We start from the raw sequence: 27,058 nt of genomic DNA, 5'->3' as shown, positions 1-27,058 counted from the left end.
CCCCCCCCCCCCCCCCCCTCGTAGCACCAGAAGGCATTTGGCCCCCGCCCTCAGTCTTAGTTTTAGCCCTCTGTGCTAAACTAGCTGCATGCTCCCACAATAACAGTAGTGACGTCACTAGACATCATTGGACACACGCTGCCTTCAGGTTCTCCTCCCAAGATCTGATTTCTGAGCACTTTACGTCGTTTATCCGACTGGAACTGCCTATGACTGGAAAGAAACAGGACAGAAACAGAGTAGATATTTTTGGTCGAGAGTTATAGAGATCAGGAGAGATAGATTTTTTTCAGTAGAATGAAAAAGAGAAGCTTTAGAGAACAAAAGTAACTTCAACACTTTAAATGCCCTGAAAAACCGGGTTCTTAATAAATACAGAGTTTTTGGTTTGGGTTAATTGTCAGACTTTGTCAGGGATTTGTAATGGTTATGTCCTGGACTTATTTACATAATTGTCCCTGGTGTTTTCACAATCCACCCATTGGAAGAGTAAAAAGGATATTGAATTATATTTATCTAAATGTGAATGCTTTTTCATTGTACGCACCTGTCATGTACAAAATTCAGCAGCCATTTTAGTGTAATATGTGTCAGAGTAGGTAGACTTTTCTTCCCCAGTTGTGTCATGTCAGTGGAGCAAGCCTTTAAAACAGAAAATGTCAGAAAATGTCAGACATGTTGTCTAACCCGGATTTGTTTATAGACTGAGAAGGGAAATGGAACACAAGTCTTGTTTGATTGCTCATAAGCACCAGATTTTTATTTTATTTTATGGGTCTAATTGATTAATTTATCAGTATGCGTATTATATGTTCATGTGCTAGTGTTTTAAAATCTTGTAGTAGTGATATTTTGCTTGCTTGCAGCAGCAGTGTTCATTTGAAATCACATTGGGAACAAGAATTGGGGCAGACAAATCTAACTTCCCATTCAGTCAGATTAACATACAAAGGGAACCCAAGACAAAAATGAGCTGCTGAGCCCTGATTAGCCAACCATGTCTCCTTGTCTTTGTGTAAAAGTATGCTACAGTTTTCTTTGCTGTAGCACCACATAGCCACAGATTTGTGTGTGTGAGATGTGTGGTAATTAGACTGAAAATAATGAAGGTCTCTGAACTCACATTTTGACACTGGACACAGACTGATAGCAAAGCTGCTTTTATCATATCAGCTGTTTTAGTGTGCACATTTCCCTCAAAATTAACATTAGAGCCAGTAGCTTTTTAGTGTTCTGGTGCCCCAGGGCAGTTGCCAGGTTTGTCCAGTTTTCACAGTTTTGCTCCCATGCAGGAACTTTTACTTAAAATGCAATTGTGTTGAGAACCATTTGTTGGTTTGATATAACAAAAATCTCGAGTTCTGACTCTTTCATTAGAGCTTTGTGGGTTTAATCAGCATCTGACACATTCTAGTTGCCAGCTAAGTAAACATTTACGGTCGCCTTCTTTTGTGTTTATGTTGTGATTTGGTGGTTAGATATTGCATAAACACCTGTCATATGGGACGCAAGACTGCATGCCGAGAAAGGACCTCTATGTTTCAGTGCGTTTGGAACGTGTTTCAAAACGGTCCGACAGCGCTTGAACGCAGCAAGCTGCAAAACTGCGAGAGGAGCGGTGATTGAAGGGGAGAGTAGAGCGGCGGCGGCGACGACGGCCATCTTAGAGCTACCGTGGTAACCGACACTCATCTTCTGGATTTTATTTTTCTTGTTAGAGCAACACTCCACCTGACTGACGAGGGAAGAAGAAGGTTGTCTTTTACTTCGTCGCGGTTGAACTCGAAGTCGGGATGCGGTTCCGAGGGAATAAACGATTTGCATCCGCTGTCGGACTGGTCCTCGGACTATTATGTGCGGTGGAGGCAGCTAAAGGTAACTAAGCTGGGATTTATATCCCGTTGTGTTTTGTCTGTCTGTGCGTGTCAGACAGGTTTCTTCGTGGCTTGGAAACATTGCTGCTGAAAGTCAACGGTTGCTCGGAGCTTTCAGGTTGTTTCCAGACGTTGAAGGTTCAAACAAACGTTAAGCAGGCTGTGCGGTCCAGAGGGATGCGTGTTCAGTAACCTGTTCAGGGATGGTCAGCTCTGGAGCCGCAGCGGGGGGATGACGCGAAGTATCCCGCCGGCAGCAAGTGCATCCTACGATTAGTGTGTCCATTTTAACCTCACACAACCCCAAACCACACATTATATTCTTACTACCGTAATTGCCTATATGTAAGATGTTATTCTAATACCTGCTGTAGAGTAGAGACTTTGGAGATAAAATCAAGGCCACGAAACGACCCCCTTCTGTCATCTGCATTCAGTCTATTTTTAGGTGCTGGTCTCTTCTTGTCGCTTCTTAACTCGTTTTTTTAAGATGAAAATATTTTTCACCCTATGCAGAGTTTTTGAGATTTTGTTATTTTTATTTAACTTGCCTATGTTCGGTACTCTCTGTACTCATCTCAATTTTTAAATATACTTGAGTATATTTGAAATAAGGCGACTGATAATATGTTTATTTACGCCTTTTTTTTTTTTTAAAGATCCAGTGTTATTAAACCTCGCAGGTTTATTCTTCCATTAGTAGGCCTAATGCTTGGTTTGGCAACGTTGTGGTCGCACCAGGATGGAGCTTGGTTGGCTACGCATTGCAGATCCTCTTCACATGCTCCTGTTTTGTCGGTGGATTTAAAAATTCATGTGCTGTGATCACAGGCTGAAGTAAAAAGCCCTTCAGTAGGTCTGGACCTACTTAAGACCAGAGACTATATATAAGAACTGAAAGTGCAACTGGCTCTTCATTTACAATGTCATGGATGGACACTGAGGAGAAACATGTCTTTATTTGCTGCAGGGCGGTCCACCTCCCTCCTTACAGCAGCTCACTGATCAGACATGGACTCCCTCATTGCATGAATTTACACACTGTGTTTTAACGTTAAATTCAATCTACTGACTCCGCAGTGTGAGCTTCCTGTTTCAGGGTGTGTAAGGGCAGGTGCATATATTAGTCAGTTGCCATATCAGTATGTCTCCACCGCTGGAGACCAGTGTGTGTTGTTTTTCCTCTTAATGTTACACCCATTTTATGATCCATGAACAAAACAATGAATATGAAAGGGACACTGGGTCCCATAAAAGTCTGCACACAAGCTTCTAATACAGCCATATTTTTTCCTGTTGCTATGTCAAACAGCTGAGAATGCACAGCACCAGAGGACTACCATTTGTAAAGCAGTAATTTAATTTCTTTTTTCATCATTCAAAAGGAAAAGGCCTGTAGCAGATAGTCCTGGGTAGTGTGTGAATGTGGCTTTTTATGTCATAGCCAAGTGTGTGTTTGTGAAGTGCACCTGCTGACTTTCCTGCTCTTATCAGCAAAGCAAGGCTGTGAAATCACCATGAGGGCTTATCTTTTATTAACCAAAGGTCACTTGCTTATTTGAGCCACCTCCTGTCACCTGCAGTCCAGATTTGCCTGTTGTTGATTCTTCTTCAATAACAGCCACCTTGCAGTGCACGAGGAAGCAAATACTCCTCAGGTTTTTCCTGAATCCTCTGGTTAAGATGTCTGCAGATGATTAGATGTTATTACTACAGAAACAGATCGAGCATGAGGAAGGGATGTTGTGGTCCTCACCCATTTGCCTACACAAACATTGTCATCAGTGATGACATGGCTACAACAAGCCTTGAACAATCTGGTAAAAATAGAAGTTTGAGGTGTATCAACACATTACCTGCACTATATGATTCATTACACTGCCAGCAAGGAAATGTCAGTGCGTGTGAAACTGGGGCAAACATGGATCGTCCGTGGCAGGCCTGTTGAAGCTTCAACACATTTTAGGCTTTTAACTCTGGTGTTGCTGCCCACTGCTGTAAATGCTGTTTTTAATAGACACTTCTGGAGTTTCACATCATGGTGTTTGTCACTTGTTTTCAAAGTCTTGCCCCATGTGATCTGTTTCTTATTCTGTTACCATGAGCAGCTGCTGCGTGTCCCCATGTTCTAGACTCAAACATTAGGTCTGCCGAGACGCATGAGCCTCTCCTGTGCACACAGAGCCAGACAAAGGAGACGCTGGCTGATGGGAAGTTTCTTGGCTCATTCATCATGGAATTAAGTAATTCTAGTTGAACAAATTGGATGCCCTGCTTTGTGTGCTGCTGAGTTAACATATGCGCCCTCCTCACATGGCTGGGATAAAGTACGTGTTACAGATCAGGTGAAAGTGTTTCCTCCCAGGCCTCCTTCCTGCATTCATTGGCGATGCCTGCAATTGATCACTGAAAATTGCATGTCAGTTAATATATCAGATCAATATTTTTCTTTTTAGAACATAATTTACTGGCCTGTCATGCGGTGCACCCCAGAGGTTCCTCCTTTCATCTACATTAAATCATATTATTCTGTTTATATTCAGTTTATTTGATGTTTTTATAGCCTGAGTTAAGATATCCAGGAAAGTATTTACACATTTTCTTTATTCATACAAATGTTCTATATAATTTTCTTATGTCTTTACTGGGAAAAAATGGATTTCAATCATCATGAAGTTTCAAAATAGCATCAGGTGATATTTTTTGTAAACTAATTAATTAATTGACTAATAATTTCAGCCATAGTCTTCACCGGCTTTCACGCCCTTACAAGTGGTCATCAGCAACTTCACTTTAAAAACAATAGTGATATTGTCCTTCAAAAACCAATATTGGTTGAAACCTTTTTGCTGACTTAAGAAATTCATCCCAAATAGATCTATTGATTAAAGGATCCAAGAAACTAAAATATAGGATGACTGCCATCATTGACCTGGTCTACTCTGGGGAAATATATATGCTCACAGTTAGTTTTTTCTGTTGATTTAAGTCCATTATAAGCCTTCAGACTACCAACAATCTGTGTGACATATGTCATCCTGCTATGTCATGGCAAACAGAAACTATGTGGATGCACACAGCTGACAATGACTACATTGTTCTCCTCTCCCATGCAGCTCTAGTAACACTGGTGTATGCCATCATTCAGTCAGTTTACAGACTTGTTTTTACTCAGAAATTACATCATTAACTGTCAACAGGGGGATGGCTAATGGCCAACAATGTGATAACACTGGGAAAGAAGTGAATCAGTTAAGTTTCATGTTTCATTTTGAGCATGTCAGGTCTTTATCAGCTGGTAAAACACAAAATAAAATGTCAGCTGTTGTCAGTGCGTCACTGTAGGTGGTTTTGATTGATACAATCCATTTCATTTGATGTCAGTGAGATGCTCCTCGTATTTCACAGTGTCAAACTCCATCAGTCATTGAACACAAGCCTTTGCTGAAACTTCATCGTCCAAAAAATATGCCATTTTAATTCTGATTGGCTGACGGCAACCAAGAATACCCAAATCCTGCATGAGAATATTAGGGCTTTGTGTGAGGATGAATTTTAAAAAATTTCTAATTGGTCGCACTGACTGAGCCACTGAGTCATGAACATTTATTATGTTACTAAAGTACAAACTATTGGCAAACGTCATGAGATTTTGCAGGAATGTTGAGAGTTCAGTAGTTATGGCAGTCAGTGTCAAATAGGCCGTGCCAACAAGATATTGGTAGTCAATTATAGGAAAACAGAATGGAATAACAAAGAACAAATTAATACAATTTTATCAGCCTCTACATAATATGCAGTATATTTTTAGATGATTGGATGAAATTTGTGGGAGGAATGATTAAAAAGATTTTACCTAAAATTGTAAAATGGTGGAAAATATGTCAAGCACAAGGCACAAAATGGGTGAGACCAATACTCAGATTTGTCTGAATGCAGGGAAATTGGGGAAAGAATATGCCTCTACAGCTTTACACAGTCAAATCTAATTACTTGCTTGTGTGTGTCGTGGCCTAAATTTAAACCAGAATTTCACTAAAATCTGATTTGTATTTGTTGAGAGATCCTGCTAACAAACACACGATGTGGACTGAGGTAATGAAGGAACTTTTCATTGTTATTAAAGTGGGATTTAAAATTGATTACTGCTTCTGTGGAGTATAAGAACCATTATGAAACATTTTACCCGGTATTGCAAAGAAAAACAGTTTACTTGCCCCAGACAGAGGCCCTGTTCCTACAAGTTAGCTCTTATATTTTTCAGTATTTATTCAGAGATTCTGCAGAGGAACAAAGGGCTTTTAGACCCAGACTTCAGGGTTGGGATCTTGACTAAGCATGTCACAATGTGGTCACTGTTGAAGGATCGCGTCTCAGGCCCCTCAAGAATGTGTGTATGAGATAATCCTCAGAAAGTGCTAAATTGTTGAAGTATTTCAATTTGGTAATTTGCCACTTAGTGCTGGAAAGACAGGCCATGAGAATTCTGGACTTAATTTGGTCCGCTGGTGACTTCTCTCTCATTGGTGACTTCACAGGCTGAATGGAGTCAGTGAACTGTCAAGAATGGGTCATTCAGTTGTGAATATTAAATTGTGCCAGATGACTGGGAAGTTGTGTTGGCCACCAAGAAGGGGGTTTACATTCACATGAGCCCCTGGTCTTCATGCTTTACATTGCCAGTGCAGAGCAAAAAGTAATATTCAGACAATAAAACACCAACATGAAAAAGTAAATATCCACGTTTTTAATTAACTTATCTCATATTGTAGAATTATATGAATTAGTTAAAAAAAAAAAGGTAAATCTGTTAATTACATGATTTTACAAAAGCAGCATCTTATGAAGATAATATTGCAATAAACTATCCAAAGCTAATATTAAAAAAAAAAAAAAAAAAGTTTTTTCTTCATTATAATGTCAGTATTGAAATTGAATGCCTTACCTCTGAAAGTAATAGCCAATGGTGCAGTAACCTGTTGTTTTTTTCCTGAAAGAATAAGGTAATAAAAACTAGAGCATACAGGTTTTAATTCAGCCCATATCTGCAGCTTATGTGTTAACTCCTCCCTTGAGTCCCATTGCCTCCAGCAGAAAAAATGGCACTGCAGAGCTACTCACATTTGGGCGTGTTCACATTAAGATTCAGGCTCCATGGGAAACAGGTAACCAGAGAGCACATTACCTGCCGCAGGTCAGCTACACCCGAGTGCCTGTGCAGCACTCCAGCTGTTTTCACTCTCACTTCTTCAGTCTCACTGGCCCTTTTGTGTTGCTCGCACAGAGCGGTGATTGAGTTGCATTCAAGGCTCTGCAACTCCAACCTCCTCTACATGGCAGCACTACGGTCATCCAGGGTGTGTTCGTTCTGTCAGGCGGTTGTGATTGCGTAGAAGACAAACAAATGTTGTTGCCTGGCAGGGAAACTGAGAGGCTCTCCTGTGTGAGCAGGGTGTTTGGGGAGTGAGGGGCCCTTGAGGTCTGGGCTTCCTTTTAGCGTCTTCAAGGCTTCCTAGAACAGTCCCCAGTCTGTGATGGGGGTGGCTTGCGTAAACAAGTTCAGGAGCTTGTAAGGCAAGACAAACAGAGAAGTGTGCCCACTGTTTCAGACTATGAGCAGATTGTCCATTGGTTATTCCTGATCCATGAAATTCAGAGAGAGTCACCAGCATAATTTAAGTCTCAGATCTGCATGCATTAAATACCTTCACCTGCAGTTTCTGTTTGTCACTGCTGAAGTATTTCTGTCTAACTTCAACAAATCTTCAATCTGCCATCTAAACATGAATGCACCTTGCGGTTGTTGTTGAAAGCATACCTGTCTGCCAGGAAAACACTGTTTCTGGGAAGTACAGATTTGCCTACTGCTCTCATACTCTGAGGCAGTTTGTACAAGTGTTACATTTTACATATTCTTCTGTATTTATGGTTATCACATTTTAGGTGTTCAAATTTTCCTAACTCTTTTTTTTTGCCGTTTCCCTGGAAACCTCAAGGTCTGACTATCACCAGAGCTCACTCACTCCCTTCTCTTTTCTTCAGTGTACTGCTGCAGCTAATGGGACAAATATGAATAACAACTATGCCACAGAGAGGCTTTATTTAGTCTTGAACAATAATAAGACAGCCTGCACACTGTGCTTGTAGACCATGCTGCCACTTATGTTGCCTGTCCTTGGCATATTTGGCTGGTAAATTAATCAAACATTTTCACCAGAACAAAGCCTAGTTATTTTGTATTTTTAATCAGAATCCAACCACATTGACTCGTAGTGTAGTAAATTATTTGAAATATTTAAACAACAATTTATACCTGGCTTTTGCAGACATACAGTTCAGTGTGCTTGCAGTCACTATGGTAGTTTAGTAGTTGTTACGTTTTTTTTGCTATGTAATCTGAAATCTCTGAATAAATAAGGATTTCAGTCACTGGGTAATGGGTACGAAAGGATACTTGAATGATCATTGCGCAGAAGAGTTGAGTTTTGCTCAGTGGTGAACCAGCCTTATAATGCCGTGTAGTAGAGCTTCACATTTGCATATAATCAAAGAAGATGAAGGCTTGCAGGCCATCAAATGTAAAATATGAGCTAAATCGATGAAGCAGAAGCTTCACATCACATCACGGGCCTGACACTTGGCTGCAACATCATCATTACACAACAAGTCCACAGAAGTTCCCAGGCATTATCAGGCTTCATCCGATAATTACAGACTGTACAGACTGATCATCTGCTGCAGTGATGCTGCTACAACCTGGACAGCTGTGGTATGTTTCTCCGTTTCTCTCAGGGAGACCAGTAAGGATGGGAATCGAGAACCGATTCCAGCTGAGAACCGGTTCCATCTGGTTCGATCCATCGACATCATTTGCCTTTATGCTTAATGCTTCCCTTGTAGATGCCTTCCACTTAGTCCCGCTTGCCTTGCAAAACAATTTCGCGAGATGCAGTCAGTGCGAACGACAACAAAGGAGTTTAGGAAGTGTGGCTTAATTTCAAAACAAACATGAAACATCTGTAGACGCGGCAGGGCGTTAAATATCAGGAGTGCCATGTGTTTGACGCTCTACGCCGCCAGTCAACAAGTGCTTCCCAGTCTCAGCAGAGCGGCGAAGGCACGTCCAAGTGACGTGTCGGTCGCGAACATCTCCCGTCCAAGAGCCGTTTTTTTTTTTTCTTCTTTTTTTGTAAATTAATACGAGGCAGACCTAAAGAGGCAGACAGCACCCCCTCCTCGAGGGATTGAACAACTACAGAGCAGTTATCTATCTTGTTCAGTGTTCAGACTCATGTCATAAAATCTGCGTTGTTGACACTGAAAACCTGTATAAGCCTACTTTTTTCCACACAGAAAATCCACAGGAATCGATAAAGAATCGCATCGATAAGCAGAATCGATAATGGCATTGGTATCAATAAAATCTTACCAATTCCCATCCCTGGAGACCTGTAGCCTGTTAACACTCGGGTATCATCATGTTTGGTTTCTCCTGTAGCAGTTGCATGGGTTAGCTGGACATGTTGAAAGCTTTCGAGAAGTGTTGGGGAGGTAGAATGTTTTTATTCCCCCACATCACAGCAGTTGCATGGAGGGAGAGAGCGTGTACAGGTGTCCTATTCATTCTCAGGATTACCACAGCCTATTGTAGTCCAACTTTCTCGCAGGAAGCATTTCATCACAGTTAATAGGTCAAACTTTATAGGTTAGGCTCCAATAAAAGAGCTAGGCAACCATAAAGGGGCTTTGTCTTTGTGTTCAAGAGAATGGTCAATATGTTACCCTCGTTCTTTGGGAGTCATGAAAGAAGTCAGTCATGGCATCACACTATATGTGAATTCCCAAAGATTCCCTTAAAGTTTTATATGGTTGATTGTTGGTATTGTTGATGCACCATTGTTCCATTTGAAATCAAAACCTGCGATGCTATGCAAAGACCGTTTGAGCTTAAGCCTTTACTCTACAAGACCATTCATTGTCCTGTGGGTTAATCATTTGCAAGGGAAACACAAAAGTTGCAGTGGTATCTTAACGAACAACAAATGGCTTTATATCACAGAGCACTCGTCCACTTGTTAAAAATGGTGCCTGAAAAAATATAGCAGAAATAGTCCTACACACCTTAAAAACCAGGCACATGTCTCTGATTAATTCAAGTGGAAATAGCTGCTGTGTGTATTGTCTCACCATTAATATCGCAATGTTATTCATGCAATAATGACCTTGACTTCTTGATTACTCTTTTATAAAATGTCAAAAATGGTGAAAATGGCTGCTATAATTTCTCAGAACCCAAGTTGACTTGTCTGTACAGGTCTTGTTTTGACCGACCAGGGGTTCAGAAGCCTGAGGGACTGTTTATTGTTGTCTGAGAAAGAAGAGCATCAAATTTTCATATTTAGAGGCTCAAACCAGCAAATGATTGACACTTTTACATAAAAAGAAAGACCAAAAGATTATTTAGTTGTAGATTTCTGTGGTCGATCAACTAAACAATTGATTTGCTTCTGTAATTCAAATCCTGCATGATTTTTTTTCATACCATATCTAAACGATTAACGTACAATATACATAGACCTCTCCAAGCGAAATGAAAATACCAAAAATAAATCCACATACACTCTTGGGTACACCTAGCTAAATTGTATTGTATAATCCAATATCGCCACAAACTACATTCTCCAAAATTATAATAAAGATGAATCAACTCTATGATTAAACTGAATATTATAGCCTTTATGAAGGAAGTTATTGCAGGTTGTATTAACCTGATTAACCTGAGTATACTTACGTACATTTATCAACATATCGATTCTTACATATATATATATATATTTCTCTCTATACTTGACAGGTACAAACAAGGTGCCTATTCAAAAAAGAAAAAACGGAACAAAAGAAAGCAATGAAAAAACAGCAACAGGAAAATTCTATACGTGACGAAGTCTACATTGTTTAAGAACCAGTTAATTTGTCTTGAAATACCCTCTGTAGTTCAAAGAGTGGACAGTACAGGTGGCAGAGACAGAGCTGATCAGTGATGGCTTGGCACAGCACAGCTTGGCTCATACAGCCACACCACGTATTTTATCCTTGTCCACCTGTATCCTGAGGTCAGCTGTGTTTCAACCCCCCTCCCTCTCTCCAAACTGTTCCTGCTTCCCCCTCTGTGTATCATTTGAAACCTTAAAAGTGGATTCCAGATGTCGGCCGAACATCATTACTCATGTCTTCATGGTATCATAGTCATTGTTAGATGCACACAATCAAAACTTGGCAGTGATTTGTTTTTAGTCTTTGTCGCTTTGCTTGATGTCTTGCACATCACTTGACCTTGTCAGTGAATGAAATGGATGCATCTCATAATAAGATTAAATGTTATGGGCTTTATTTGCTGCATAAAAGAATTGCATACAAGGCACTGTGTTGTCTGGCTGTAAGACACATCATTCATTTCTCAAAGGCCTCTTCAGGGATTTTTAATTTGCCTGTGTCTGCCAGATTAGGGTTTAATTTGTTTGGCACTGGATACAGTATTTATAGTAGGGTTCATTTGCTGTTGTATTTTTAAACTCCCTTTTCTCCTTTTTTTTTTCTTTTAATCTTTAATGTCAGCAGAGGATGACAGTGCAGGGTTAATATCTATTATTTAGCAAGCGACCAATATCAGCCCAGTATATCTGTGTATTTATATCCTAACTCCCCATGTAATATTTATATTGAGGCCAGTGATTTTTGTGGCCAGAAATACAATTGAGGGTCACCCCACAATGCGTGCGTGCGTGTGTGTGTGTGTGTGTATGCATGCATACGTGTGTGTGTGCAATTATTTTCTTTTACTTTTCTACATCTTTTTGTTCACCTTTCTCCAATCTGTCTGCACCCAACCCCAAAAAGACTCATTAAATGAGATTAATGAGCCACCATCCTCACTGTTTACACCTAAAGGCATCCAGTAATGGCAGAGTGACTTAGAAGAGTCTCAGCTGTTTCTATTCTCTTTCAGTGGTTATATTTAATATACAGACATATTCAATGGTAGTTGTAACTGTAACAGAGGTGGATTCTTACATAATTATTTTTCTCATCCTACCATTACATTTAAAGTATGCTGAGAATGTAGTGTTTTCCAGACAATGAACTTGCATTTTTTACTTGGTTGGTAAAGTTTAGGCACATTGTTGTGATCCCCTTAGCTTAACATATCAGGATTGAGGACTATGATTTTTTTCCTGGGATTAAGCAATATGTGACACATCTGTTTCAGGCTTACGATTTAACTATATTATTATTAGAAGGTTATGTCAATTTACAGTTGATAAAACACACAAACACACCTGTTTCTCAAGCATCTTCTGCTGTATGTCAGAGGCGTCTCGGTCAGTTCAATGTTGATTATTCATTTGAATCACAGCTTCCTCTTGAATTGAGTCTGCAGGTTATAATTGGGGCAGTAGTGAGTATGTATTGCATTAGGTGAACTGGTTTCCTTATTTAGTTGAATTAAGAAAATGTCAGTCTTCCATGCGAAACATCCTCAGTGCTGCAGCAGCAGGTCCTTCTCAGACTGCATCATTTCAAAGCCCCTTTTTAATCCCATTCCATCCTAAATCCTAAAGCCGCCGCCCCCCCCGAAAGAAACAAACTAGTCCCTCCCTTACAATACAAAGTCTTTTGTTGTATAAATGTAGAAGTCATCTTATAGGTAGTACATATAGAATATAATCAATCATCCATTTTCCAGGAATAATGGTGTCTGCATTTGTGCAAGTCATGTTTTTTGTTGCTCTGTGTCAAATGTTTTCTGCCAAAAAAACAAGTCACAGAACAACAAATGTTCTTCCCATTCACTGCGGGCTTGCAGGGGGATGATGAAGCTATCTTGTCAAAAGGGCCTTGTTGGCAATTTCACACAATGTACGTGAGAATTTCACGCTTTAACTAAAGTCGTGCTTTAGATTTCTTTTCATGGGAGGTGTGTGTGAGTGAAAAGGGATTTGATTTAAATGCTGATGCACAGCAGTAGTGCAGTTTGCTTTTGAATGTGTCAAAGGCCTCCCACATCTGCATCTTATGCCCTCATACTTAGACTTGACCTGAGTCACATTTTTCTGCTCCACAGTTAAATCTGTGAGCATAGCTGTGTTACCTTTTGTTTCAGCTGATATGTGTGAATCTCAGACCACTGTTTGAAATCGGTCTACTACCAAAATAACACATTTAGTGTTATTGGTGTCATCATACTTTTCGTTAGTGTGCTTTTTTTTTTTTTTTTTTTTTTTTTTTTTTTTTTTTTTTTTTTGTTAAAGTGGATGAAATGCACTCTTCAAAGTTAAGTTTTCAGATTTCTTTTTAAAACTTGTCTATTGGTCAAAAGTGGTGGACATGCTATATTTTGGGAAATGACATTAGAATAGCCAAAAAGGGCACAAGCAGACAGCCGTCTTTGTTAATTGAGCTGTTTGTATTGGTCAGGATTGGACTAAAATGTTTTTGCATTAACCTCCAGGAGCTTTAAAAAGGCTGCTTGATGTTGTACCATTCAGTGCTGGTCTTGGTACAGAGCTTAGAGCCTTCAACGACTCATGGACAAATGTGAAGCCCACATGTGACCTGGCTAACAATAACTGTGACTCTGTGGAGGCTAAAGCAGATTATTGTAGTAGTCTGGCCTGGCAATCTGTCTAAAGACATCCACTTCACTTCAGGTCACGAGATGCTCAGCAAAGAAGATTTATTGGGCTTGATCAATTCCAAATTTCTGGCATACACAGCAACTCGCTCCCATTAAGCTCTGCATGTGGAGGACAAGCTTTAACTACAGATGTAAAGTCATATGAAATCTATATTCAGTCTATAAGTGAAAAGGTCTTTATTTTTGCAAAGCCCCCTCTTAAAACAAAGTTTGAGTCAATATTGCTGTCATGTTCTTTTGTAGTGCTGAATGATTTTTACAACATCAACTTGATTTGCACATACTGTACTCTATCCATACAGTATATGTGTCATTGCTAATTTACCATAACAACACACCTTTTTGGTGATTTAAGGCCCCAACCAAAAATCACAAAGTCCCTGGTTCGTGTCTGGCTGGGAACCTTTGTTGCACCTGCCATCTCTCTACTGTCAAATCTATAAGAAAGGCATGAAAATGCTCCAAAAGTATTTAATGTAACCAGAGGAGTACTCAGAGAAAACAGACCTCTGCCAAGGCCAATGTCAAACAACATACACCAGACTTCAAAGAAAAAAAATCTTATTCATAATAAATTATCATGACTTGCTTCTGGTTCTTCCCTGGTCCATGCCCCATCACTTCACCAAGTTTGGTGCAAATTGGTTCAGTGCTTTTGGCGTAATCCTGCTGAAAAATAAACAGACATGGGTGAAAACATAGGTAATAATGTACTAATTTAGTGCTAAGACAAGCAAATATATTTCAGCCATGTTTGATGTTGTTATGACTTTGTGCATTGACAAATTTTAAAAGCATGTCAACTTCAGTCTGAAGAAACTTTTCTCGAAGCAAAAAAATGGTTTCATGGGTAATTCTCATTCGTTGTGATGCCCCAAATCAAACCAATCCTGTGCAAGTAGCTTTTAATTAATGTCATTGATCGTGTAATCACTGAGAATTACACTAAATTATGTAATGACACACAACGCAACTCATTTGCTTCGCTGAAATTGGATTTAGCAGATTGGCGTTTAATGCTGTCTGAAAACCTCGCCATCATTGATTTATACTTTTGTAGATTTTCTTTATATCTGGTTACTGTTTGATGCTCATGATACAACTGTAGAACACATTGTATTACTGAACATCAGGCATCTTCCTATTAGTCAGATGATGTATGTGTGATGTTGAGCCTTTTTACAGCATGTCACAACTGTGGATTTAATTTCACTATGCAAAATATATTAAGAATTAATTGTAAAGATGGAGGATAAATAGTTTTACTGATATTAACTCTGGATGTGCTGTGTAAGTACGTTTTTTTTGGGTCAGCTGATAAAAAGTATTTAATGGTAAGCATATTACTTTAATTTCCAGACTTAAAAAATGCACAAAATTGCAGGTCACATACACACTTGTGGAAGTGTTTCAAGCCCACAGGTTCCAAAAGTGTTTATGTTTGGCAGCCTCAGCAGATACTTGAATGGCACCAGCATTTTGCAACAGAGACACAGTAATTAGTCCACTGTTTATTGAAATAATGTTGCCTGTTGAGATGAACGTTGTGCTCAGAATATGTCATTGTGCACCATTAATTGGATAAACGTGGGCTGGAGGATGTGCTTCAGTGTGTAATGAAATGAGTAATGAAAAATGTCCAAAAAATCTGTCTCGTTTAATTTTAACTGTAGTTTCTATGTCAGACAATGGAATGAGAGTTCACCACATTAAATAATAATTACATAGTGCTACTGATGATAAATGAAAGCAAGTACATATTACAGTGACTGCCTGGTTGCCATTACTGATGAACTCAGTGCCCTGTCTGACAAAACTAAAATTGGACAATGATTACAGTTTTAATTTTTGTATCATATAAACCATGTCAGTATCTTTGTGTATTTACTCAAGTGCTCTGTGTAAGTTCCTACTGAAATACATGTAGCATAAGTTGGTTTTGCTCATGAGTGCTTTTGGTCAGATGATCAGAGAAAATGGGCTCCATCATTCCAAACCAACAAGTCTTTTATTTACGAAGCTCCACAGTGCAACCTCGTCCTGCAGTGGCATAAATAAGAGGAGGAAATGCTCATTAGGTGCTTAATTGATGTTTAACTAATTAGCTAAAAGTCATATATTTGTTTCTGACTGATTCACACAGAGTTCCAACATTCATCAAGACTTTAGCGACCACTTACTCTTACGACTTTATTGCTTTTATAAATCTCATCTCTCAGAACCTCAGCTTCATAGAAAAAGCCCACTAACAGCTTTTAATTCCTGCTGCCCGAGGTCAATTCATGTGTGCTTTGATTCTTCTCATTACTTATGTGTAGGGTTCATATCAAGAAATATTCCTCCACAAATCCAAAAGAAAGCTCCCATATAACCATTGGCCAATTATGATGCGTGAAGACATTATTGTTAACCCCCGATTGGATTATTATATAACGAGAACAGTTTGCCACATTACATTTGGGCCACATGCTTATTGCGCTGTGGTCGATGATTTCCCGCTGGAGATCGTTTAGGCTTAGGCAGCGGTTTATAGTTAGCATGGATTAGCTTGAATTCAAGACCTGGCTACATTGAATTTATCAGACTGTTTCCAGTGAAATTGGCCTTCTGAATAAGGACAGTGGGGTTGAGGCACAAAATATTGCCTATTTCCCTTCAAAAACAGTGATAACATTTCAAAGACTTGACTCAGTCAGTGTGATCAAACAGTAAAAAAATGTAGCGCTGCTTTTAAATAGGTCTTGCACAAAAAAAAACACGTAATGGTTGCAGTCTGCAGCCCTAATTGAAGTGAAATAAAACATCATTCCCAAATACAGGCAAAGAAATGTATAAATTATTTGGACATACTTGGTTTTTGTGTTACTGTCTTGTCCTCAGGATATGTGCTATCTGGTTACCTCTCCCTCAGTGTCTGTCCCTCACACTGTGCTGTCAGCCAGAGTTAGCATCACCTTTGCAGATCAGTAGCACAGGAATGCCATCCTTTCCTCTCGCTCTGGAGTGAGCACATATTGGCTGTAAGAGAGCTGCATCTCCCCTGCGTCAATGCTGTTTTCTAAGCCAGCCCAAATATGTCACTCACTGCAGCTTTTTCTGCAGCCGCCAGCTACAACCGAGTGCTGTCTGCAGCTGGGACGCCTCCCAGGCCGGCTAGCACACAAAGCTGTAAACGGCCCAACTCTTGCACCACAAACCATCCTGAAAGTCATAGCCAGGGCCTTTATCATCCCCGTGATACCGCTGTCAGAACTCATTAACTGATATGGATTCTGGCTCCTGTTAAATGAATGCAGCATTTTCAAAAATCATCTTGAGAGAATTTGTTTTCATTTTGGATAACCTGAACAATATGATATCAGAACATTGAGATTTATAATGGAGAATGATGTACAGTGTAGTACAGGCTTTTCAGCAGATTTAGCTCCCTCTAACCCTGGACATTCTTGGTCATCCATGGTTCATAGATGCAAGTGATGCTTTTACAGCATTTAGGGTTCCTTCATTTTGTGTGGCGCCTCTAAAAGTGATATTAAAAGCATCCAAATCCTCATTAAAAATTTATTTAAGCTGCATTGGGAGGAAAGATAAAAGCCAAACTAGCAATTTGAGAAAACACAGATGAAATCTGATTATTAAAAGCACAGGAAAAAAAGATATAAATTGCTAATTAGCGCTAGTGAGAGAAAAACAAGACAGGACAGAACTGTCTCAGGACAGAAATGATTAGTATTGACTATATTTATATATATATATTTTTTCTCTATAGTAGAGACTCACCCTTTCTCTCTCTGTGTCTCACAGTCAATAAGCACAAACCATGGATTGAGACGACGTACCACGGGATTGTAACGGAAAACGATGACAAAGTACTTCTGGACCCCCCTCTAATTGCACTGGACAAGGATGCTCCTCTACGCTATGCAGGTGAGAGAGGAAGTTTAACGCTGCTGCTGCCGTTCCTTTAGTACCTCAGCTTCACTTAACTCACAATTACTCTTCTCTCCTTTCACACTAAATAAAGAGAAAACACCCTAATTCCTCTGTACCATTAAAGCTTTGAGATCATGTAACATGTGATGCATAGAGAAAATCTGCTCATGTATGAATAATGTGAGTTTCACAGACATTTCGAGGTCATTGATGTGTACATTTAAAGACATGCAAGCTGTTTGCTGGTGGATTATTTATAAACTGAACTAATTATTCTTGAAAAAGCTTTTCTTAACATGGAATACAACTGTATATCTAGTCTCAGCATAATGCTTTCAAATCATGAGTATGTTGATAGGTCCCTCTTCAGGGTGTTTTATTATCTATAACTCTCATTATTTCTGTGATATAGGTTATATTTGACATTATATGTGTTATTAAATCATCACTGGCTCAGTAGTGCAGGAGGAAATCACTTTGCTCAATATTGAATACATTATTTTGTAGCTGACATGTGTGACTCGATGGCATTCTGCACATTTCATTCTTTATGACAGGCCCGTCACACTGACATACAGCTGGCTTCCATATCCACCAGACTGGCCCTTTTGATATTTAGATCAAAATACTCTTTCATGTTCTTTTGCTCTCAGTGGAGAGGCACAATTAGTGTGCTTATGTACCAAGGCAGTATTAGCTCTGGGGCTTTCTAATCACATCAGGATTGACTTTGGCCAGGATTCAAAGCACCACAGAATTGGAAATGATTTCCCTCCATTTCATGTCACACAAGTAGTGTGATCTGTTGTCTGCAACTCTCTTCACACTCACTCCACTTGATATGACCATTTTTATCTCAGATTACTTCTCCTGATTTAGCAAATGAGGCTTTAAACATCCACGTGCCTGTGAGAGGGGATGCCAAATGTAATATTCTTCACAAAGTTGTGCAAAATGTGGTAGTTCAGCCTGAGCAGCACACAGTCTTTTAAGCTGGACAACTTCAGCAAGAGGCCCATCGTTTCTGAAGGGCGGGGACTTCAATAAGATCCCCATTCTCTGCATGATGTTTGTGTCCTTTCATAGTAAATTAGCGTTGAATGCAGAGCTTGGTTCTCCCTCTTCTTTCAATGGGGGCTCCCTTTTTGATGAGCGAATGGACTATGTGTCCCTGTGAATTAGCTCTCAGGAGACAGAGCAAGCAATCTGGCCTCACGTGGCAGCAGGGGTGACCAGTCCTGCCGTGCCAGCCTCCTTCTAGTTGGTCCATCTGTGCTAACAAGCAGGGTTCACTGTAAAGCTGACCCGCAGGCCGTCCAAAAGCCCAATCATGAGCTCTTAAGTCAGATCAGTGTGAGTAGGTGAATGCTTAGCATAAACTAGGAGCCACTGTATTTGCCTGTGAATATAAGGGTGATATACTGTGAGAGTGGCTTTAAGTGTGTCTTTCTGTGTGTTTTGTGCATGTGAGTTCAGTCAGGGTAATTGGAGCTAAAATTGTTGAAACCAAAAGCGCTTGCAAACTTGAAAATGAGCTCAGTGTTCATAGATGACTGTGCTCTAAACCAAGAGACGAGCACAAAGCAGAAGGATTTGCACAGCAGATCTGGGTTATTTGATTCATAGATGAATAATAGACCAGGTGAGAGAAAGAGATACCCTTGTTCCTGGAACACAGGTCCTGCAAATGGCATAAGATGCCACTGAATATGCAGCATTGGCTGTGAATATTCTGCAGGTCCACTACAGGTCAAGACTGTAAAATCAATATGTACGACTCGATCTGAGGCTACGTCCACACTACTGTGTTATCATTTGAAAAGGATCGCTGTCCAGACGAGCTCCGTATCAGAAACGATCTCCCTCCAGACTACCACACCTGAAAACACATACATACCTTAGCAATCACGTACATGGTTGACAGAGTGAACAGGAAGTAGATTGTTGATTAGTTGCAAAAAATACTAAGAATGAGGAACAGCAAAGGCAGCTGCAGTGTTAAAATGCAGAATTTAACAAGGTCAGTAACACTTGTATTTCATTATCATGTAGAATTCATCACTGTTGGTCGAGGCTGATGAGACCCAATCACGGAGTGACTGTGGGTGTCTACGTCATGGTTTCCAAGAGGCGAAAACAAAGCAAAAGAGATGCGTTTTTAAACGGAAATGTAGTGGTAGTGTGGACATAGCCTGAGCTGAGACGCCTGTGTGACCAGTGAAAAGCTGAGGAATTCCTAAAGCCCTGGTGTGAGCTGGTCATTAGAGCTGGTCATAGTGAACTCGGAGGCCCACAACACCCACAGCATGACTGGCCCTCGAGAGCAGCCCCTAATGTGAAATCCATTTCTAATTGTTTAGTAGGTGAAAACAAAATGACCAGGTCCGTCCCACTGGAGGCCCTGACAGGGCTTTAAAACAAACAGCCAAGCAGAAAAGGATTTCATTCACCATTTTATTCACTTGTGCTCCCAAGATTTCTTTTTCTCATCTTGAAGTATGTATTTTAAATTCTTATCAAACAGATTTTATCCACATATCAAGTAGTTTCCAGAAAGCAGAAGTGTGATATTTTCAGATGTAAGATGAACTTGTTAAAGGTATTAAAAAGTGAAATTTCTATTTGTTGTAATTGGATGTTCTTTGACTTTTTCACTAGTCATTTCCTCTAAAAGGATTTGGTTAATAAAACTTCAAAGACTCTGAGACAGCCATCTTTTCATACATGTTTTAATCCTTCCTTTCTTTCAAATGGCAGAAGGTGAAAGGTTCTGTAAGCTTATAGCAAGAGTATGTTTCCTTCCTGTCCTCCCTGTGTTTTCTCTGATCTTCTAACTCTTCTTTTAACTGATCTGGATTTATCTTCTCTCCCTTCCTTGTAGAGAGTTTTGAGGTGACCCTCACTGAAGAAGGTGATCTTGGGCTCTTTCTTCTGCCTTGTGCTTAGTTGTTACTATTAACCCACTAACGCAAAAAACAGCATCCACACGTTTACACAGAAACTCCCGCCATGCTCTGTAATCTCCCCATTTGGTTTTCTCAACTTTACGTTTTTCTCACCCTGAATATTTTTGGAGTTCCAACAGCTGGATGAAAAGTGTGATGTGGGGCTGACTGTACTTAGAAATATCTGTGCATGAGACATCCATTGCAGTTTGCAGACCCTAACAGTTTTTCAGCTGTCACCAGGAAACAGAAAGCTGCTTAAAACAGGAGCTCTCAGTCACTTTGTCGCCATTTTGTCCATCCAATCCTTTCAGTTAAAGACGATGGAAGGAAAATCCAAATTTAAGATAATTTCATAAAAATGTAAAATCTAAAAGGACGCATAAGACGATTGCATAACCACTCAACAATCTTGGCAATTGGAGCAGAAATTGAAATTATTAGTTCTGAAACTGTGAACTTCTTAAAGGCACCAACCATGTTCGTTGTGCCTCTCTGTGACCCATCGGATCTGTGCAGGTAGAGTGACTCCTGTGGATTTTTCTGACATTTAAATCTTCAAATGAAAGCTGCTGAGATTGTTAACTAATGCAAACTCTCTCTGCTGCAAAGTTTCTGTTGTTGCATCTTTGCCTCAGTGGATCTCTTGAGTTAATTCTCCACCACTAATCTCTACCATTAGCATGGCTGCAGTTGTCATTTGATGTGGATGTCAAGCAAGTTGATATTTCTAACCCCAGTTCTCATCCAGTACTTTTTGTTTGAATACTGTTATTGTACCAGTTTAGTTTTCTATGATTTTATGATTTTATTTGGATTCATTTTGCAGTAGCTTTGGGTGAGAGGCAAAATTACACAGGAAGACTTCCTTTAATTATGAAAAAAAAAATATACATATCATATTTTAGGTGTTGTGTGAGATTTTTTTTTCTTTCACAGACCTTTTGGGGTTTTGCTGTATTGATGCTGGATCCCGTTATCACAGTGCTCTCTATTGCAAAGAATTTAAATTTTGCTTTTATTTCTTTTATTTGATAATTTTTTTCTCTCGTAAGATAAGTTGTATTATTCATTACAGAGATAAATGATCTTCACTTCAGATATTGTTCTCTGTGTACTTATGTTTTGGTCTTGGTTTCATGACTTTGATTTATAGTATCTTAAGTACTCCTGTGAAATGCCTGTCCACATCTTTTCGGTTTCTGCCTGCATGACTGGATGCAATGTTTTCAAGTGGCTTGGAAAAGACACTCGTCTACTGATATTAAATGTCCCACACCCTCTCCCAACCCCCCTCCCCCAAACTACTCACCCATATGACAGTGCTTTTGGGCTTCCTCCACAGACACCACCCACCCCAATCTACAACTCCCTGGCTCCCAAAAACTGTGGCTGATCTTTTTTTTTTCTTTCTTTTGCGTGAATTCATGGTTTCTTTGCTTGTACATAATTGTTCCTTTTGAACAATAAAGTTTCACACCTGTCCTCAGTTATTCTGAGCAAACTCTCTATTGACTCTTGACGTGTTCAGGTGAGATTTGCGGCTTCAGGATCCATGGGCAGAATGTCCCCTTCGAGGCAGTGGTCCTGGACAAGTCCACTGGCGAGGGGGTCATCCGGGCCAAGGACAAGCTGGACTGTGAGTTACAGAAGGAGCACACCTTCAACATCCAAGCTTATGACTGTGGCGAGGGTCCTGATGGCGCCAACATGAAGAAATCCCACAAGTGAGTCAACCTCTGTTCCCATACTGTCCTGGGTTCGAACCCCGGGCCTGGGGCCTTTCAATGTGGAGTTTGCATGGTGTCCCTGTGTCTGCGTGTGTTCTCTCCGGGTACTTCGGCTTCCTCCAGCAGTCCAAAGACATGCACATTAGGTTATTTGGCGACTCTAAGGTGCCCATAGGTGTGAATGTGAGTGTGAGTGGTTGTGCGTCTCTGTATGTCGGCCCTGTGATAGACCTGTGTGTACCCCGCCCTTGCCCAATGTCAGCTGGGATCGGCTCCAGCCCCCCGCTGCGACCCTATAAGGATAAGCAGTATAGATAATGGATGTTTTAATAAACTTGCATAAATAAATGAAATAAATATCATTAATGCATATCTTCATCTATCCAGAGGATTTACATATGCGATAAAAAGTGCCATATATGGCAACATGACTATTGATATCGGGACATATATTGTCACATATTACATTTGTGTATGAGTTGCTCATTTATTAAAAAACAAAAACTGAAATATCACATTGACATAAGTATTCAGACACTTTGCTTGTCAGTTGATATTTAGCTCAGGTTCGTCCCATTTCTGTTGATCATCTTTGAGATCTTTCTTCACCTTGGTTTGGGTCCACCTGTTGTAAAGTCATTGATTTGACATCATTTGGAAAGGGACACTCCTGTCTGTATAAGGTCTCACAGATGATAATGCATATCAGAGCAATAACCAAGCCACAAGGTGAAGGAACTGCCTGCAGAGCTCAGAGACAGGTTTGTGTCGAGGCACAGGTCTGGAGAAGGCCGCAAAAAACATTTTTGCTGCACTGAAGGTTCCAAAGAGCACAGTGGCCTCCATAAAGAAGTTTGGAACAACCAGGACTCTACCTGGAGCTGGGAGAAAGTTTGAGAATGACAGGTTTTTTTTCCAAAATTTCTTTTCCAAATGATGTCCAGTCAATGACATTACCACAGGTGGACTCCAAACAAAGTGTAGAAACATCTCAAAGATGGTCAAGAGAAATGGGAGGCACCTGAGCTAAACTTCAAGTGCCATAGCAAAGTGTCTGAACACTTATGTCAATATGATATTTCCGTTTTTTATTCTGTGTTGAGTGTAGATTGATCAGGGAAATTTCAAATGTTTTTAATGTTAGCATACGATATGAAAAAATTTGGGTCTGAATACTAAGTCCCTGTACCTGATCTGAACCCTGAGTTTCCCTCTGTCTTAACCAGATTCTTTTAGTTCACTGTGGTTAAAACAATCTTTAAAAAGTCTTGCTTCAATGCAAATGACAATGGAATAGATATTGATTGGAAACATAAAACAAAAACTTGCGTTCTCAATAATTCAAGGAACCTTCATACCTAATTCATTTGGTACGGTTCATATGAAATCTGGTGCATTTGCCTGTTTGGTTTGTGATGTGAAACCAAATTGTGTGAATGTATGTAGATGTGCGATGTGATTTATTTATTTTTTTACTATAAACTCAGGCTTGATTACTATTAAATTGATGTGCTGATTGTGGGAACTGTTCAGAGCAAACCGTATAATTATCCAAAATCAATTGGTAACCATGGTAACATGAATGAAAGGAGCTAGTTTTGTTTATTATCTTTTTGGAAATTCCCTTTGTGTCTGTTGCTAATGTCAGATAAATACATCAACAACAAAAGACATTGCAATTAAAGGCCGACATCAAACAGCTATTCCCCTTGATGTCACAGTACGACGCGCTCCTTTTTCATCCTGTTTCTACGTGTCTATCATTATTTATGACATATAAGGTCCAGTTGTGGTCTGCACTATGAATGCTTGAAATCAATTATTTCTTTGTGAGCAGCATGACTTGAAATCAGATCAGTAAGTTTCCCGTCAGTCCATATGATTTTACTCTTACGTTGAACATGAAATGGACCAACTGAAACAGTCTACAGGTATGAAAGCCACTGTACTCATCCATTCAACAGGGATCATCATAGAAACCATCTTGTTAATCGATTTTTTTCCCCCACTGTATCATCTCTAAATCATCATGGAGTGTGACAATAGAATATTTTGCTTTGGTTGTATGTCTTTGAACGTCCCCAGTTGACTGTGTCCTAACTTGAATTTGTCCCTCTCAGGGCCACTGTCCACATCCAAGTGAACGACATCAACGAGTATTCACCAGTGTTCAAGGAGAAGTCCTACAAAGCCACCGTCATCGAGGGAAAGAAGTACGACAGCATCCTGAAGGTTGAGGCCGTGGACGCCGACTGCTCGTTCCAGTTTAGCCAAATCTGCAACTATGAGATCGTCACCCCTGATGTGCCCTTCACCATCGACAAAGATGGTAAGGACGTTCACGCAGCAGCCTTGTTGGAAAAAGCTGCAGCGCATGTCTTTAAGAACCATGATTTTATTGACACACATCAGATTGTCTATTGATCTGTGTAAACAATGGTGCCACCAGACTGTCATTTAAAATTCACTGCAGCTTGTTGGCTTGTGAGACAGCGACAGTCTCCTTCAAATGTCACCCAGGTTTGACAGTCAACAAAATTAAAGATCCAGTGAAGAAAGACATCAGATATCCAGGCTGAGCTGATATGACGCTGGCTCTAACAAAAAGGAAATAGGAGCAGGTGATAATGTGAGGAGAACAATCAGTGTGAAGATACATAATGTTGGTGACAGTGTTCAACTGTGACAGATAATAAGTGTTTGAGGTGGAAATTAAAAAAAAAAAAACCTGAGACGGTATCTAAACTTAGTGAAGCAGATTCTGCAGATAATTTTCTTTTAATAACTTGAATACTAATCAGATTCTGTAAACGCGTTCGCTTGGTAATGAACTCTCAGTATGGCATGTCAATGAAAAAGATGCAAGTCAAAATATTATGCTTTTAGTTCAGTGATGGTGAATCACTTTTGGGCTTTTTGTGTGAAGATTTCTATTTGGCTGTTTCATGTAAAATACAGTCTGTTTTGGTTTTTCTACCAGTTGTCTGAATCGTTTTTGTTTCACTAAAGTTTCTTGCACATCTGCAGCTTTGAAGTAACACAACGAGCGGCCCAGTTAAACTCTCCTTTTGTTCCTGCCTCGCTCAGGCTTCATCAAGAACACAGAGAAACTGAGCTATGGCAAAGAACGCATGTATAAGCTGACTGTGACCGCCTACGACTGTGGAAAGAACCGTGCCTCTGAGGACGTGCTGGTCAAGATCAGCGTTAAACCCACCTGCAAACCCAGCTGGCAAGGTATCAAAGCCCTCCTCCACTCACTGTAGCTCCCCGACCATCACTGGTGAGGTGTGTCTCTGTTTTGAACAAAAGAAATCCACCGATGCAGCGTCCACACAGGCTGCCATTGTCACAAAGGTTATTTAACTCCTTTAAGCCAGAGGGCCTTTTCTATGGTTTGAAAGACCTGAAGTACTTCTTAATGAGTAATTACCATTAACAGCCCCTGTATTGACTGCTCATCTGTTGTCTGTGCTGAAGGACATCTTTTCACTCTCTCCCCTCTCTCTTCCTCCTTCAGGCTTCAGTAAGAGGATTGAATACGAGCCTGGCACAGGTAGCCTGGCCCTTTTCCCCAGCATGCACTTGGAGACCTGTGATGAGCCAATCACCTCCATCCGAGCCAGTATTGAATTGGAGACCAACCATATTGGGAAGGGCTGTGATCGTGATACTTACTCTGAGAAGTCGCTGCACAAGCTTTGCGGTAAGGAACTGCTCCACTGGACATAGTTATTGTCAGCAGTAGAATCAGAATTCTTCTAAGTCCTGTCTGCTCTGTCTTCTTGGATTTTATTTCTTTTAGGAGCCAGTTCCGGCACTGTGGAGCTCCTTCCTGCACCCAGCAGCTCCGCCAACTGGACGGTCGGGCTGCCCACTGACAACGGACACGACAGTGACCAGGTGTTTGAGTTCAATGGCACCCAGGCCATCAAGGTCCCTGACGGCATGGTGAGCACCAGCCTGAAGGAGCCCTTCACCATCTCTGTCTGGATGAGACATGGCCCTGGGGCCCATGAGAAGGAGACCATCCTCTGCAACTCTGACAAAACAGGTAACATTTAAGCAACAACTGGACTGTGTCAGAGGTCCAGTTTGACTTTGTTTGATTGTTGTCTAAGTCTAGTTTAGTTTACAGGTAGTCAACTGTAACTAACTAACTCCATTCTAATACTAAGACTATTGCAAATAAAGTTTGTTTACATCAGTAATATTTGTAAAGACTACTAAATAAAAGGGATGGACAGTTCACGTCTTTGTGAATCTACATTTTGCTTGAACAGTCAGACTTCCGAAAAAATACATAAAACACCTACCATGCAAGTATTGTATGGGCCAAACAGGCACTCTATTATCTGAAGATTTCAGCAGTATGCATTGTATGCATACTAAAGTATGCACTTTAGTACAATCACGCTAATGTGCACACATCGTGCACACACACATTAAGATTATCTCATCCCAATAAATGACGTTCACACAAAAACAGGACTTTACATTAGCGTGATTGTACTGAAGTAAACGTTGCCTCCCATTGTAAGAGCCTCAGTTTCACAATTGGTGAAATTGCGCTTCTTTCTGGTCTTTCTTTCTGTGCCATGTCTGATCACTGGAGACTGTGTTTTTTTTCATGCAAACTGATTGCTTAAGCGAGTGTCTTCATCAATTTATGGATAATTGTGGGAGTGGAAATGAGGCTCGTGCACATGCGTCCAATTCCTCAATAAGTGAGATTTATAAGGTGGAACGGCTTTATAATTCTGATGAAAACAATACATATGTATATTTCTGGTTTTGTATGTACACATAGTTTTAGTCATGAATCTACACTGAGTTTTATGCATCTGGCCGGTAGTGTCTAGTGAGGGGTTTATTTAATTC

At 40.1% G+C, this 27,058-nt stretch overlaps 1 protein-coding gene across 5 annotated transcripts in view; it reads left to right on the top strand.

The window, feature by feature from the left end:
• The first annotated feature begins 1,620 nt into the window (after nt 1-1,620).
• Nucleotides 1,621-27,058, top strand: part of clstn1 (calsyntenin 1) — a 38,791-nt gene continuing 13,353 nt past the window's right edge. For 3 of the 5 annotated variants that reach the window (XM_023427488.2, XM_023427485.2, XM_087179668.1), the window contains exons 1-8: nt 1,621-1,875; nt 17,374-17,496; nt 20,384-20,413; nt 21,979-22,174; nt 24,298-24,506; nt 25,265-25,414; nt 25,698-25,883; nt 25,983-26,231. In XM_023427488.2, the coding sequence (XP_023283256.1) occupies nt 1,794-1,875; nt 17,374-17,496; nt 20,384-20,413; nt 21,979-22,174; nt 24,298-24,506; nt 25,265-25,414; nt 25,698-25,883; nt 25,983-26,231 (1,225 nt within the window). In that variant the 5' untranslated portion in view covers nt 1,621-1,793. The remainder of the gene's footprint in view (nt 1,876-17,373; nt 17,497-20,383; nt 20,414-21,978; nt 22,175-24,297; nt 24,507-25,264; nt 25,415-25,697; nt 25,884-25,982; nt 26,232-27,058) is intronic. The other 2 variants (XM_023427489.2, XM_087179669.1) reach the window with 1 other exon arrangement.

The sequence above is a fragment of the Seriola lalandi genome, unplaced genomic scaffold (assembly GCF_002814215.2).
Source record: "Seriola lalandi dorsalis isolate HSWRI2012SDOR001 ecotype SW California unplaced genomic scaffold, Sedor1 jcf7180002054861, whole genome shotgun sequence".
NCBI classification, from domain to species: domain Eukaryota; kingdom Metazoa; phylum Chordata; class Actinopteri; order Carangiformes; family Carangidae; genus Seriola; species Seriola lalandi.
This window is presented reverse-complemented; position numbering and strand designations above follow the sequence as displayed.